This window comes from Ambystoma mexicanum, chromosome 1p, assembly GCF_040938575.1.
Source record: "Ambystoma mexicanum isolate Mex_15411 chromosome 1p, UKY_AmexF1_1, whole genome shotgun sequence".
Classification (NCBI taxonomy): Eukaryota; Metazoa; Chordata; class Amphibia; order Caudata; family Ambystomatidae; genus Ambystoma; species Ambystoma mexicanum.
The window spans coordinates 1,122,559,721-1,122,576,286 of record NC_090921.1 but is presented as its reverse complement, the minus strand read 5'-3'; the positions used below and the strand labels follow the sequence as shown (position 1 = coordinate 1,122,576,286).

General features: G+C 46.0%; 1 protein-coding gene across 2 annotated transcripts in view; it reads left to right on the top strand.

Moving 5' to 3' along the window:
• BRD7 (bromodomain containing 7) overlaps positions 1 to 16,566 on the top strand; it is a 718,458-nt gene that overhangs the window by 70,189 nt on the left and 631,703 nt on the right. For both annotated transcript variants that reach the window (XM_069604773.1, XM_069604774.1), the window contains exon 3: positions 12,795 to 12,915. In XM_069604773.1, the coding sequence (XP_069460874.1) occupies positions 12,795 to 12,915 (121 nt within the window). The remainder of the gene's footprint in view (positions 1 to 12,794; positions 12,916 to 16,566) is intronic.

Genomic DNA, 16,566 nt, shown 5'->3' with positions numbered 1-16,566 from the left:
CAGCATCAGGGCCTTCTGTGCCCAAGTCACTTTGATTCAAAGTCTCTTAATTCAGAGGGCCTGATGTATGAAAAGAAAACACAAAATTCCTTTCCTCTTATAGTACTCAATTTATGCATTCACCCTGGTTCCCCCTCAGTTGGGCTCAGATCCGCCTCTTACACAACTAGTCTCCCTCAGTTGGGCTGGGACCAATTTCTGTTCACATTAAACTATTGAAGACTTTCGAATGTGCCCAGGTTTAGCTTGCCCATTGCAGGACCACTTCGATCTCAAAATTCCCATTTCACAGCTGCCAACCAGTTGGATACCTAACAGAGCACCCATGTGGCGTCGGACCACTATCTCTACATTATCTTTCTTGGCCTCCAAAAGTTCATTCACTCCTGGTTTTCAATTCTATTTGTGTCGCTGGTTAAACACTTTTCACATACTGTTCTTTTTAGATTTCTTCAGACAATGTTGCTGCTTGCAATCTTGGTTCTAACACAGGCTGGTATGGTATCAGTCTCTCCGACTCACCGGCTGTGCTGTCTTTACTGGCGTTGCTTTGTTGTAGGAGCCAATGACAGTACCACAGTGGCAACCGTTCCTCCCTGCCATGGTTATCGGCATGGGAGAGCCCCGGGTACCTCCGACACACAATACAGGTTTGTTTAGCTTTCGTCCCCAGTCTTAGGTTTCTTATTTTCCAAGGTTTCACGAACGTAACGGTCCGAAAAGGTCAAGGGCACTTCCCTCCTTGCAACCCTCTCTGGTCTTGCTGTCTTTCACCTAGTATTAAAAACTGTCATCTTGGAACTTCTGCTCCTTGTGTGCCTTGCCTTGCTCAGTGTGTGCTTTTGTGCTCGCCCTTTTTTCTGTGTGGGGAAATGTGATGGAAGTCAGGCATGAGTAATGATCAGTAATTGCCTGACCTTGCCTGACCATGGTATTGGGACATGTCGGGTATAAAGCTCTGGTGTTAGTCCATTTTTGCTCACGTTGGGATGTCCGTGAGAAAGTGTTTGTGTCGGGAAAGAGGGTGGGGGGGCTGAGTTCCTAATTATGCTACCTGGTAGGATGGGGAAAAGGTGTTATAGGGAAGGGGATACCGCATCTCGCCATCCGGTGTCCCACTTCAACTCCCTGAAGACCCCTCACCCAGGTGATCCTCCTGCACTGGTCCACCCCACAAAAACTGGATCCAAAAGCGATGGCCGTGTCCTGGCCACCTGGATGACCGATACACAGGGACTAGCGGGTGAGACTCCTTCAGGTTTCTCAAAGCGGTAGCACTTATGTTTCACCATACAATGTTGAGTTTGGGGGAAGGAGAGTAGAATAGAACACTGTAGCACTGTAGCAATAGTCCTTTCTTCCAGAGGGATGTAGGAGGTCTTTTCCACAAGCAATAAGAGTGTAAAACAATTAAAACCTTTATAGGGAACAAACACTGCCAAAGCCAGTAGGGTTCAGAAAGGATGCCTTTAGGCAGCCAGGACAGCCAAAGTCAATAGGACAGTTGTAGTTAAGATGCAATCTTCTTAGAAAGCGTTAGTTGAACAGTCCATAGTTCTTTGAAGAAAAATCCAGGAGCTCAAGAGAGTCTACCTGATGTGCATAAGCTGTTAGGCCTGAACAAGTGAATTGAAGTAATTCAAAAGGATAGAAAGAAGCACTCATCAAGCTAGGAAGCTCTAGATTTGGCTAAAGGTGGTTAAACCTAAAGCCCCACAGTACCTCAGAATTGAAGCTCATGTTCCAGCTGACTTCCTCCTTGATGCAGTGTTACCGTTTATTATACGGTCACACGCAAGTCCGGGGTCTCCTTCCCCTACAATGAATGTGGCACACAATAAAAAACACTTGTATTTATATCATTCAGGTCCTTTTTGGTAAGGCCTCCAACCCTTCTCGCACACAACCCCAACAAATACCCGGTGCCACAATGGACTAGGAACCAGGACAGTGTGTGTTAATAAGATATTTATTTATTTATTTATTTATTTATTTATTTATTTATTTAAGTCAAATTAGAACAGATTACATCAGCCACCAATGTTGTGGCAACACAAAAACAAAACCACCTTTTCTAAAGTACAAACACAGATAACCCTAGAATATGTAATCGCAATAGTTTCCTTTGACATCACCTGCCAGTACAAGCAAAGAACAGTTCAAAGCTCAGAATGGAAATTAGTGCAAACAGGGTTATACTTTTGTCCCAGCAACCCTCACCCTCCAAACATCCACTAGGTTTGACTCTTTTGATTGGAAGGCAGTGGCAGGGAGTGAGAACAAGATGTGAAAATCGGAGTTTGTGGTATGATTCACAGAAACAATATGACTGGAAGAAATGTAAGGCGAAAATGTGTTTTGCTGCACCTGGCACAGGATTTTGGTCCGAACAGCATGGAAAAATCGGTTTTAAATTACACAGTTGAAATGGGAAATTCATTTTTGTTAAACCAAAAGGGCAGGCAAGACTTTGGGGTATATTAGCACACAACTGGAAAAATCGGTTTTGGGTTGGGATGACAGATGCAATATGAGAAATAAGTGCAAAGGGACAATTTCATTTTTACCTTGCACAATGGACACGGGGACAATTTCGTTTTTACCTTGCACAATGGGAACACACGCGGAAACATGGCTTTTTGGGATTCATTCTTTTGGCAACTCTTTATGACTATACCGGCTCACGACACGCTGTAAAGATTGTTGGTTTCGAATGCCAACAATACAGATCCCATGAATTCATTAATTTATGCTAAAAATCTACACCGGCAAACTGGATTTTTCAAAGGGGAAATAACTAAAACAATGCTAAAAGCATACAGGGCTTATACAATCTATGGCTTGGGGTAGCTCTACTTACAGGAGAGGTTTGGAGTGAGCATTAGGGAGCGTCTAGGCACACTGCTGGGACAGCCAAAAGGGGTCAGTCAAGGGGTCTCCTCTTTTTCCTGCAAAGAGCCCCAATCAGCTTCTCTGTCTCCTGGCTTCACTGCAGGGTTTGGCCTCTTTCTGCTGGGATGATCACACCAGATTTCGGTAGCAGGTCGCCTCATGGAATTGGTGGGAGAGCACCAGCTATGAGGCAAGCTGGCTTGGTTATAGGGCAGATGACATCAATAATGTGTCATGATTCTTACCAAAGGGTTTGGCTAGCCTCCCCTACCCCACTTCCACCTGTGTGCTGATAGGACAAGGGGATGGGGAAGTGCTTTGGGACAGCCAGGGGAGGAGAGGGCTTTATCATCTCATTTTGACAGATGGGCTCGGCATGCTTTGAGAACATAGAAATCTCACTACATGGCAAGAACCCATAATCTCTAAAACCTAGCATGTATGAATACTTTTTTTTACATCTACATTTTAATGCAAATCAGATGAGACTAGTCGGAAGTCTGTATGTCATTCCTGTGCAGAAATACAGTTTTTCTTCATTTACTCAAATCATATCAGTGAAAAATGTGCCATTTTACGGGAATCATATGAATCATAATTGGCATACTTTTAATAACTTTCACATCTCTGAGAATCACGAGAAAGCCCAAATCACATTTTCATTTATAACTTCAGTTGTCTTTATCTCACCAAAATCGTTTTTGCATGGTTAGAAGGGGTTAACTTTCACCTTTAATGAAATCCTATAATTACCCATGTGAGATTTACACTGTCCAATGTACATGATACAATGCATTTCTCCCATTGAAGAGCAATGTGCAGTTCCACCATTTGCTTATACCCTCACCTTCTTTTTTTTGTTTTGTTTTTAAAGTTTAATTTCCCCTCTTCAGGCCTAATGTCAGCAGAGGGATCTGTGTTTAGATTAGCCTGCCCCTTCATGGGCTAATGACTAGGCTAATGCACATTTTATGGGAATTGTGACACAGAGGTTACCAGTGCTGCCAGAACAGACCCAATCTTATCTGGTCCACACCATGTTTCAGATCTAAGAGAATATTATTTCTTGTATTTAGGCTTGGATTTTTAAGACCTAGTTCTGATTGATGACACCCCAGGCCTGTCTTCAGCACAGCAAAGGGGAGGTCCTGGAGTTTGGTTTCATGTTAGGAGAATCACAGTCCCTCTTTCCTGCAGCAAATGGCCTTTAAACTCTCACCTAATTTGCAATTTTAAATGACCTCGATCTATGGCACACAGTTTCAACTATATGTGCATATTGATTCTGAATGGTACATGTACATGAGAACACCATGCCCAGGCTTGCAAGTCTGGTGGGCATTTTGCTGAGCATATTAGTCTAGAGGGAAAAAATAAATTACACCATTTTATTTAATATCCATGAAAGAGAAAGCTCCATTTCCCTGCAGCTGCTTGGGCACACAATTCCGGTATTCTCTTTAAGATACTGTGGACTGTGGTTTCATGGAATATCCGCACAGCTCTTCATGGCTTTGTCAAAATATCCTTGCCACATGCCTTTCCTTCATGAGAGGTATTGCACACATTTTTGCATCTTCAGATATTTTGGCCCACTTTCTTTCCTTTTTGCTTGTGTTCCATAGGCCTTATGTTGGCCATCATTTCTGCGCTGGCCTTTTATTTTCTGGCATCCAGGGGCTAGTTTACCCCACAGCAGCGATGCAGACCTTTGTTCCTCGACCTTGGTCGTGGTGATGAACGTCTTGCGGGATTTTGGGGCAGCACTCTCGAGAGGGACTCTGTAGCAATAGATACCACTCATTTCAGCGGCTCTTTGTGGTTTTGGCGCCATTTTCTCAGTGCCAAAGTAGAATAAATAGCTCTGGTTGTAGTTTCCTTGGTCCTTCGGCCCTGGACGGGTCTGCTTGCTGAAGTTCCATTAAGCACAGGTGTGATCTTGAAAACAGATGTCTTGCGCCATGTTCGTCAGCACCCAGTGTTGTTCCATTTGTTGATCCTTCCTAGGTCTGTCTCTGATGCATAAGTGGCTTTGCAAGCTTGTTTTGATTGGGCTTGCGAGGGGTTGTGTGAATTAAAAATTGTTAACTTAAAATTCATGCCTCCCCATCAAGGTCCTCGGGTCCGTGAACACTCGTGGCAGCTGGTCCATGGCCCGCTGATGCCAAAATATTGCGCCTCATTACGAGTATGCTGGTCTGGAATTAATATGCCGGTAATTCCATTTACCAGTATGTTTGCAGACCGACATACTCTGAGTTTGCTGGTGCGGTGGCTGGATTTACCTGCAGCTCCAAGCACCAAATCTCCCCCCACCTCCCATGGAGCCCTATTGGATTATGCCCTATGGGGCAAAAATGGGAATGGGGAAGGGCCATGGAGGAAGGGGGAATTACCGCCCGGCCAAACTTGGAATGGGGTGGTAATTCCCCTTTCCTCCATGGTGGTACCGGTATGGTACCATGGTTTACCGCCTACTGTGGAATGAGGCCCATAGTCTGTACCCGGAAAGTAAGATTTTGGATACTATTGTCCCGCAAAAAGTTATTTCAGGACCTGGCTACGTTACTCATATGTGGTAGCACATTCACAAACCATATGTAAAAAATCAGCATTAGGATAAGGCCATCTAGTACAGGGCCTGGATTTGTCTGGTACGATCCCATGTACTTTCATTGGGGGCATGTAGGTTCTGTGTAAATTGTCAATTTGAATCATGCATTTATGGAAACCTCTTTTGTGTGGTGACACATAGACGCCCACTCAATGTCTGCTAACGTCTCTGCCAAGTCACCACCCCATTCACATCTGCTTTTCAAATGTACCTCACTGGCATGTGGACCAAAAGCTTGGTCTTCTTCCTGAATCCATCTACCACCATTCATTAGCACTTTAAGTGCAACAGCTACAGCATGTTCAGGTGGTACATCAGGGAAACCCGAGCAGGTCTTATGAATGAAAGTGGCCTATGTGGATTTGTTTTTCAGCATGAAAGTCCTAAAAAGTCAGTAATTTGCTATCCCTATAAAGAACCCCCTGCTGTACACTCCCACCTTATCCATGAAAGTCTTCCAGATGCAGGTGGGGAGCCTCAGAATTGCAGTCAACTCATACCAGAATGTCTAAAGCAAATACGGTGGCCATAACCCTGTGCAGAGCCGTGTGGCCCAAACATAAAGTAAGGTCCTAAAAGGATCTGATAACATCACCATTATACTATTAGTCTTCTCGCAAAGTGTCTCAGTGCATGGCATTGCAAATCCTTTCCCTGGTAAGTTAAGATGAGCACCACCCCTCCCCATGAGGCTGCATGTTGGGGTTGGGCTGAGCAATAGTTGAAAAGTTCTAGAGCAGCCAGCCCTCTGAGTGCATATGGCAGTTTTGTGTACTTGTTATGCCGAGAGTACCACCCTTTCAGAACAGCCAAAGAAGCAGTCCATCCAGCTTCTTGAAGAAAGACATTGGCACAAAAGTGGGGGCTCACCTGCAACAAGAATAACAGTTTAGGAACAATAACAATTTTAGCCACTGATATTTTCCCTGTTAATGGCGAGAGGAGTACAGCCCAACTTCTTACTGCTAGTAGCCTCCACAATCCGCACCACTGTCCTTTCCACTGCCTGGTCTTTGTGTGGGTTTTCCTCCTCCTCCTCCTGCCTTCACTTCACCCGAACAACGCACACTTTCCCTTCTGTTCGTCCCTTTTTATCCTGCTCCCCATTCCATTGGTTCACTGGCTCATCTGGTACCCCGCCCAATCTCCACATTGTTCCCCACCAGGGGTCGGGTTACACACTGTGTAAAGACATGAAGCACCTTGGAAGTGCTGCCCCCTTTCTGAACGCGGGTCTGCTGATGTTTTGCAATGGCGGGCTGGTACGGTCAATATCCATGTCAGACTTAGCGGTTTACCTAGCAGAAGTGTATAGATGGCCAGTCCGTAGCAAGCAACGTGCTGTCTGCTCTGTGATTGCCACTGCACCTCTTACCGGTGGGTTGCATTTTCAATCTTCCGTTGCAAGGGTTTCTGGTCTTGGGAGTTCTGCAACAGTGGAGAGAAAACTCTGGCCACCATAATGTATTGCAGGAATGGGATGAGAAGAGGTGTTCTTCTCACATGCAGTAAGGCACATTCAGGGGAACGGAGACCGGGGCTCTCCCAATTCCCTCATCCCACTACTGCCCCAAGTTGAAAGCGTTCCCCATTCAACCTTGAAAGGGTTAGGTCCTTGATATTGTCAAACCTTTCGATTTCTTAGATTCTTCCCAGTCCACATAGCTAGCTAGAATGAGGTGGGGAGTCAACCTGGCCTGGATGAGTGGTGGTTCACTGCTTCTCCAGCATGGGGTCTGCCATGGATTCACATGCTCATGAATATTCCCTGTCGTCAGGCTGGGAATCCTCGGTAAAGAAAAAATCAGTATCAGTTTCGTTTCTGATCTGTCTTTCTTAGAAGTAACCAATCACTGATCTCTGGGTCATACTGTCCCCAGCCAATGACTGCCCTCTCCCTAAGCCCCTCCCCTGGCAGCCATCCTCAGATTTTTACCACACGTTCAAGTGTTGGGAGTCCTTGTGCTATAGCTCTCGAGCTTTTTTCTGCGTTTCGTGCTTTCCAAAGAGATTTATCAAATTTTTCGGTTAAATCGAGCCTCGAGCTCCACCGGTTCTACTTCCGTTCAACGCTGACCCGTTTCGGAATTTTCTACGCCCCACAAGGGTGAAGTTTTCGTTGAGCTACGCTTCTTGGAGGATTTCAGAAGTTTCTGAAGTCTACCTCGTGGACCTGGCCCAGGAGAAAGGGAGCTCGACACCGGGCAAGCCGTTCAGGAACTGCCCTGGATGCAAGCTACAGAATCTGTTCAAGGAGGACGAGCACTCGAAATGCTTCTACTGCCTTCACGAAGACAAAACGCACGTGGAGAAGGACTGTGCGTTTTGCAGGAACATGTCGGAACGGACCATGAGGGATCGTCGGACCCGTCTCGGCAACTGGCTGGAAAGAAGAAGTCCGAGCGGTCTTCTAAGTCCAGTGAGGGTTCCCCCGGCGACGGGGGCCCAACAGAAGGCAAAGCACCGCGAGTCCGTGGGCACCGGGAGCGCCGAACGGTCGGGCTCCTCGGCTGCCATCGACCACGAGCCAACGCTCTGGCTCGGGGAAGAGAAAGGCAGAGAACTCGGCTAAGCTTCTGGAGAGGCCCTGGTCGATCTCGAAGGAACCGGCCGAAGGGGAGCGAGGCGGTGACCCTCCCCCTAAGGTGAAGGAGTCGCTGCGGCCATGGCGAATCCTGTGGAGGCTACCCCAGTGGAGGTGACCTCGGGGCCCAGAGTTTCCATGCCTCCGCGGAGGGAATCCTCTTTTAAGCCCATTGAGAAGACCCCCATGAGGACCCCGGTGGAAAAAGAGGGGGGGGCCGGTGGCCATTACGGACACGGACACAACCTCCGAGGAGGAGCTGGTCGAAGTCGAAGAGGGACTCAACAAGAATTTGGAAGAGGCCCGTTCCCACGGGAGAGATCCTGACGAGGGGGACGAGGAGAGCGAGGGTGGCGACGACGAGGCTCCCGTGGAGGAGGAGCAACTGTCACAGCCCGAGCCACAGGACAACTCGGCATCCATTTTGACAGCAATCCAAGCCTTATGCACAGAGATAAGGATGAGATTGCCCCTACCCCCGACAGAACAAACAAACAAGAGGAGGATTCATCCAACCCCGCCTTTTCAGCCCTCACGGCCCTCTCAGCCTTTGTCTCCTTCCCCGATCCCAAGGGAGAACACGGGAACAGATACGGCCATGACGGGGACAGATGACGACGGTGGTGACGACGGGACTGACCTCCCGTCGCCAATTCCTTGAGCATCCCCGCCCCACGAAATTGGCTCGTTTCACGCCATGATTGCCAGGGCGTCCGGGCTTTTCCAGCTCTGCCCCGAAGAGAAGAAGGAAGGCTTTCTCTACCAACGGCGCAAGACCAAGAGGAAGACGGTCCTCGCTCTGCCGTTTCTGGAGGACTTATGGGACGAGAGACTTGCTCTCCTGAAGAACCCGTCCACGACGCCTGCCAAGAGGGACCGGTACGAGAAAAAGTACTGGGTCCCCGACGCCGCCCCTTTGTGCCTTTTTAGAGCACAACCGACCCCGGATTCGGTCGTCTCGGCAGCGGCCAAGAAGAAAGCGGGGGGGGGCATCGACTTCTACTTCCCCGCCGGACGGCGAGGGAAAGAAACTAGATGCCATGGGACGAGTCATCTCGTCTGCGGTGACGATGATTAAGATGGCCAACGCCCTAGCGATCGTGGCCCGCTACGACAGGGAGTTGTGGTACAAGATCGCCCCCCTGTTGGATTTCCTCCCGGAGGACAAGAGAGCAGAGGCCCTGGCGATCCTGCAGGAGGTTGAGGTGGCGTCGGACCACGCCATAACGGTGGCCACGGGCATTGTTGACACCGGTTTCCGCCAATTCGGCACCGTTGAAGTTCCTGTCCTGGAAAACAGCATTTCTTGTGGCCATCACCTCCGCACGGCGTGTGGGAGAGATCCATGCCCTATCCCGCAAGCCTCCATACTTGACTTTTCACGACACAAGAGTAGTGCTGAGGACGCACCCCTCCTTCATGCCCAAGGTGCCGTCGGACTTCCATCTCAACAAGCCCTTGGTGTTACCAGTTTTCTTCCCGTCGCCTTTGTCGCGGGCCGAGAGGACTTTGCACTCGCTGGATGTGGCTAGAGCGCTGAAGTTCTACGTGGACCGCACAAATAGTTTTCGGAAGACGTCACAGCTGTTTGTGAACTCTGGACCTGTGAACCAAGGGAAGGCTCTCTCGAAGGCTTCCATTTCCAGATGGCTCTCCGGGTGCATCATACACTGTCACCGGTTGGCAAACCGGCCGTTGCCCGGCCGTCCGAGAGCCCATTCGACCTGAGCGATCGCTGCTACCACGGCGTTCCTATCTGGTGTGTGCCTGCTGGACATCTGCAGGGCTGCTACATGGAGGTCAACGCACACCTTCACGAGATTCTACTGCGTCGACCGGGATTCCAGGGAGGAGTCCAGAGTTGGCCAAGCAGTACTGCGCAACCTGTTCGCCTGAAGGTGGGCCTGGTGAGGAGGTAAGGGTTGCTTAATATTGAGTTTATGTAATGCTTAATGTTGAGCCTTTGCCACCTCCCGTGGTTGTGCATGTGTGTACTGCTATGTATTCTTATATTCATGAGCATGTGAATCCATGCCAGACCCCATGCTGGAGAAGGAACAAGTTACTTACCTGTAACTGTTGTTCTCCAGCATGGGTCTGGCATGGATTCACATGCGAACCCTCCCCCCTTCCCCTCTGCGGCTCTTCACTTGGTTATAATGCAACTGTACATGCTACCAAATCTGAGGATGGCTGCCAGGGGAGGGGCTTAGGGAGAGGGAAGTCATTGGCTGGGGACAGTATGACCCAGAGATCAGTGATTGGTTACTACTAAGAAAGACAGATCAGAAACAAAACTGATACTGATTTTTTCTTTACCGAGGATTCCCAGCCTGACGATGGGGAATATTCATGAGCATGTGAATCCATGGCAGACCCCATGCTGGAGAACAACAGTTACAGGTAAGTAACTTGTTCCTACTCCGCCTTAGCTCCATCTTGGGCCATCTTGGGTCACCTTCAGCCATTGCTCCTGTTGTGGGACTGATCCTGAAACCTTGGCCAGGTTTCTCAGTCTTCCTGGTGCTGTAGATGCTGCTGCTTATGCCTGGGTTATTCCTCCTTTAAGTTGTTTGAGTTGTCACTGGGCCAGAGTTCAAGTCCCTTAGTACACTAGCTTCTCTGAACCTGTAAAGCACCCACCATGCTTACTGAGTTCTTCCACCATTACTAGCCAAATTCGCAGTAACTGGAACTCTGAATGTTAATCCCTGGGGTCCTGATATATTCCCTGAAGTCTTGTAGTGGTGATTTGCACATACCCTCTACCGCATATCATTTGACTTTCTTTCTTCGAAATCCTTCTCTGCATCCATCCTTCTCTGTCTGGCAGGGTCTCAAGATTGAAGCTTTATCCTATCACCATGGGTTCCTGTGGACATTGTCCCTTTTTGTTTTTTCTTTGGCGAAAACATTTACACATGTATGAACTCAAAAAGGGCTTAACTGTACTTCGATATTGGTCATGGGCTCCCACTTGGGTCTCTGGAGTACCACACCAAAGACTAGATTGTTAGGGTTCCCTGTGATAATGTAGCTGGGGAAAAAGTCGCCGGGTAGGTGACTTTTTTTTTCTTTTTTTCTTTTTTTCTTTCTGGCCCCTAAAATCCTTTCCCCAAATACTCATGAACGGTGAGGTCTGGTGTCATTTTGCATGGAATATTTGTATTTCATTGCCAAATTAATGCTACTATTTCTGGCTCAATAGGTCATCCCGTTCCCGAGATAATTAATATTTTTGTTTTTTTGGCACAACGTTTTGTGGGGTTACACCGCCATCTACTGGTCATTTGTAGAAAGTGCTAATCATCGCACATCAAAGCTGAAAGATGATCAACATTCTGAAGAAGGAAGATCTCAAGACCATGAAGCTGATTAAATTCAACATTCTTTGAGACAGAACAATGAAAGTTCTGAAAAACCTGAAGTAAGATTTACTAATCAGAGAATTCATGCTGCTAAAAAACAAAGCAACGTAACTGCTGAAGAAACAGAAACACGACTTGCTGCGAAGAGAATTTGGTGCTGCTGAACAACGAAAGAATGAAACTGCTAAACAAACTCAAGCCACACTTACTGATCTGAGAATTTGTGCTGCTAAAGAATGAAGCAATGAAACTGCTGAAGAAACTGAAGTGAGACTTACCGATCAGAGTTATAAAAATCTGAGATTTGAAATCCCCGGCAAAGCCGGGTAGTTAAGCTACTTTTTATATATTGCCTCGAATTCTAGAATATTTGGGGAAAGTGTTTGATTTTTTTAAGGGAAGTAATCCGAGGGAAATGTCACCACCTGGCAGCTATTTCCTCGCACGTTATCACTGGATATTAATTTTAGCAAGTCATTTGATTTATTAGATACTTTGATGTAATAAATGACTGCTGCTCACACCTTTCCTTACAAAACAATGGTGCTACAAAAACTATTTTTGTTCTTTTGGGTTCCACCTGTTTCTCGAGTACACTGGCACCATACAGGGCTACATCCGAGACTTGATTCTATTGTGCTTTCAGTGGCCACCATCAGGGATTTTTAAGATCTGTTTTTAACCACCTCACTCACTGTAGGTGTTAAATATGTAGCAGATGTTCCTGTGCGGATTCTCTATACATATGTAAGTGTGTGTGTGTGTGTGTGTGTGTGTACTTGTGCGTTGTTTCAGTATGACTGCCTAGTGTTGTTGCTGTGTAATCTAGGGAACCTTTTTGTACTTCCCTACCAGCTGTCTGCCCTCCTCCAAGCAAAGCCAACACTGTTCTGCCACGCTACCAGTAAAGAGTTTGGACTGTCTTTGCTGGACACCCTGTATTCCTACACACATCCATCAGAGGTCTGTGGGGAAAAACACCCTAATAGAATTATTTCTATCGAGTAGAAGTGGCCTGTAGACTGCTCATCTGCAGGGCTGGTATGGATTTCCCACCTGTCACTCATTGGCTGCCATGCCAAAGTATGGCTGGGGCATATGTAGTTAGTGGCAAAAGAGCTGAAAGAAAGACCTATATTCGAAACGTATGCACTACACCATGTGAAAAGAGAGAAGATTGGGGAAAGCCTGATTTAAATATCTCGTTCACAGTTCGCACAGTTAGCTTCTAAATTAGATGCTTTACAGCTACCTAGTGAGATGTTTGTACAGTATATTCTACTTTACTTGGCATTTAAACATTAATTGCTGCCATTTTAATCACGTTTTTTCTTAGACAAAGTCTGAGAAAAAGAAGAAGGATCGAGGTTACCCTGATAGTGAGGGCGATACAGATTTGATGCTTCACAGTCCACTGAGATTGGATTCCCCACATCTGAAACTTTCAAAACCAGAAGGTAGGAATAACTCTAAATATTCTTTTGCTTTAACATGATGGATTCCTTCACCTTTTTATAAACCATAGCCTTTTGCCATTTGGTTGTTTGCAGCTATGATTGTCCTTCTTTAGTTAATGGGCCTCATTAGAAGTTTGCCGGTCCTGAAACAAGGGTGCCAGTAAGCTCACCGGCACCCTTGTTTCCGGGTCAGCAAACTCAGTCTGCCTTCAGTCGCCGCTGTGCCCAACAGGTCTAACCCTGCTGGGCGCAGTGGCCAAGGTAGGCAGACCGGTCAAGGAAGCACCAGCACTGTTGGCAACGGTGCCGGTGCTTCCGTGTCCCCACCCCCATAGAATCCGGTGGGACTCTATGCGAATGGGGACTTACAATTTACCGGCGCCTGACTTCCCGGGCTGCTGGACTCGTGATCAACAGGTGGCACCGGGAAGCCAGGTGCCGGTTAAAAAAAAAAAAGCAAAGGGATGGGTGTCCCCTAAACCGTGGACCAGGGGAACAATATATCTAAGAAAACAGGGAAAGGAGTCACACGGATCAATACAAAAATTATTCAATTAATAATTGACTCTGGTAGGTGTAGGGGGGAAGAGAGACTAGTCAGGTAAACAATTAAATTACGGGTCCAGTGGCAGCCTGCAGGCAGCATTGGAAGGGTTACCGCCAGAGCCATAATGATGCCCAATGTCTTTTTAATCTTTAGCGGATGCATATTTGGCTTTGGCAGGACCAATCTGTTGTGAAATATGTTGTTTATTCCCTAAGGGTAATAGAAAACTAATTATAATTTCTATTACAGAACCATTGTACAAATTACCACCATGAAGATCTCCCATGATATGTTGGATGTATGTAAAAAATAAAAACATGCATTTCTAATGTTTCCATTTAAAAAGATATAAACAATGTAAAATGAAATTGCATTTATTTCCATATTCTTGCCCTGCATGCACTTTTAACATTGTGGGTTAAATCAAAATGAATATTCTAACGCTCCAAAATCACCCTCCCATTTGTTTTCCGACAGTTTAATTGAAGAAAAAATATGTAAAAGAAGAATTTGCTGCCACTTCTATACATTCATATGTATAGTAATCCTTTGTTCTTGTAATTATCATGCCAGGACTCTCCTAACTCCTTTACCACTTGGACTCTCCAAGACTGTCCTCATGAAAACTTCCAACTACCCAACCGATATTTGTTTGTTCTGCACATATTTTTTTTTATCCTATCCCGAGCCTCCTCTGGGATGTTGACAACATTCATGTGGTGTGCAATCTACCTTAAGAAGCAGTGACAAACAGCAATCAGTCATTTGGCTCTCTAAAAATGTCTACTTGCATAATAAGGGTATTTCTGAGAGATGGGGAAATACAGAAAAATGATATTCTTTTCCCACTACCCATTCCATAATTGTACAATCAGCCATTAGTTTCACCATTTATGATCTATTAGTCAATTGTCTTTAGGTATTTAGAGCATTAACATATTGTGAAGTTGCATGCTTTCATAATTTCAATATCCAACTTTTTCTTCATAACAAAAACCTTCATTCAAATGAATAGTAATCACTTACTTCCCCCAATATAGAATCAAAAATACTCCATTCTCTTTTCTCTATATGCGCATATGATTTGGTTTACCATGATTGCGGCAATCATCGGGTAATTCCCCTGCAATTCCAGTAGAAATCAGTAAAGTTTCTAATTCCATGATTCCTCCCAGGGGTGTCCAGGACTTGCTGTGGGTGCATACATGCCTTGTTATCAGACTGCAAAGCTAACACTGCAAGTAACTGCTAATACATTTGGTTTTACACAAAGAATATCCTTAATTATTCATGGTGGTTATGAAGGAGATACCTACCTGCTCATATCTCCGCCTAAATGTAGTCCAATATACCTTTCTAATTATTCTCAATGAATTGCTAATCGAGATTGCTTGCTGCTAAATTTTTATATCATAATCAATCACCCAAGTCTGTTTCTGTCATATATGGGGAGAAGTGAATTATGTTATTACAGCTGTGATCTGAAGCTTATTCCCATTTTATCAACCTTAATACAATTACCAAACCAATATTTTGCTCTAACCTATGATAAAGCATTTACAGTATGGTCAGGAACGAACCTATTTCCTGTCATTAGCAGTTGCTGTAATAGCCAACTCTTGATCTAATCATAAAGCCATTCCAAAGCCCCCTGTAACAGGATCCCTCAAGCAATGTATTTTTTTCCCCAATAGTGTTTTTATTGAAATCTCAATGAACATGGCGTTTAGTCAACATCGACAATTGCTTACAGTAAGAGCATTGACATTTTGTTCTGTTTCTTATTTTCATATCCACCCCCCAAATTAAATTATAAATCAAATTAACAAGTATATGAGCATAATAAATATTATAAGGGTTGGTTCCATTGGTTGTCATGGCCTGCTTACTGCCTCCTCCTCGATGTCTCAGGTCTGCCTTCCTCTGCAACGTGCACCTCTGTCCTGAGTGTCTTTTTTGTTTTTGTTGTGCAGATCGCTAATCTTGTAACAGGTGTTTTCAATATTTGTGGCCTGAAAAACAGATGTTCCTTTTCCTGGACGAACTCGAAAAAAGGGGCCCAAATGTGTGAGAATCGTGTCACGGTCCCCGTCATACGTGCCGTCAGTTTTTTTTCTATAGCTACGATTTCCCAAATCTTAACCCACCAGTAGGACAAGATTCGTCCCTCGTTGGTTTTCCAGAAGCGTGCACGGGGTCATCTGTGTGGACAGAAGCCGCTTTGCTGTGAGCTCCGCTCTAGGGCATGATACGGGGTATGTGCCATCCTTGGGTACATCCCCTAGTAACACGGTGCACAGGCATTTTGGGAGAGAGACCCCGGTGATATCTTTGATCTTAGATTTAATTTCTTGCCAGTATGTATGTATTTTGGGACATTGCCACCACATATATATGAAGTTCCCCCAGTTGACCGCATCCGTGCCAGCAGCGATCTGAGTATTCTGGTGGTGATACTACTACTTGCCTGCTGAGATGAATGCTGATTCCTGTGGCTACTGTAACTTATAAGGATAAAAGTGCCTCCTTTACAATTGTACAGCTGTCTCCTGAGTGCTTGGACCTCAATCACTACATAACATTAGTGAGGAGTCTAACCATGAACTGGCGTGTGTTATGTCTGTGCCTGACCATGTTGCATCTGTCGCATGTACTGTCTTCCTGACCGGCAGATGCCTCGCTAATGCGTTTACCTAACTGTTCCTGCCAGGTGTGATGTGTTCTTGCCAAGCCTTTCTACCACAGTAAATCTACTTCTACCTCCCCTCTTGTTAACCTCGTCTCTGGCCCAGATAAACGGTGCTATGTGGGGATTAGCGGGTGCTTGCTGCATTCACCGCACTGGGCCCCATAGACTGTTTCCCAGAATATGTGCTACCTGCCCTTGTCAAATGGCCTGTGTCCTTAATCTGCACTTTGGGCCGCTGGTGAAGTAACCGTGAGGGAAGGATAAACTGCATTAGTTTCGGGAGAGCTTCTTATTGGCTTTGGAGCTCTGTGCCAGAGTCTAAATGATGTCACAAACGCTGAGTAGCAGAGCGTTCCCTCCTTCCCAAGTAGTTATGGGTGTTACACACTTGTTCCCCTGTGAGGAAACCTAGACT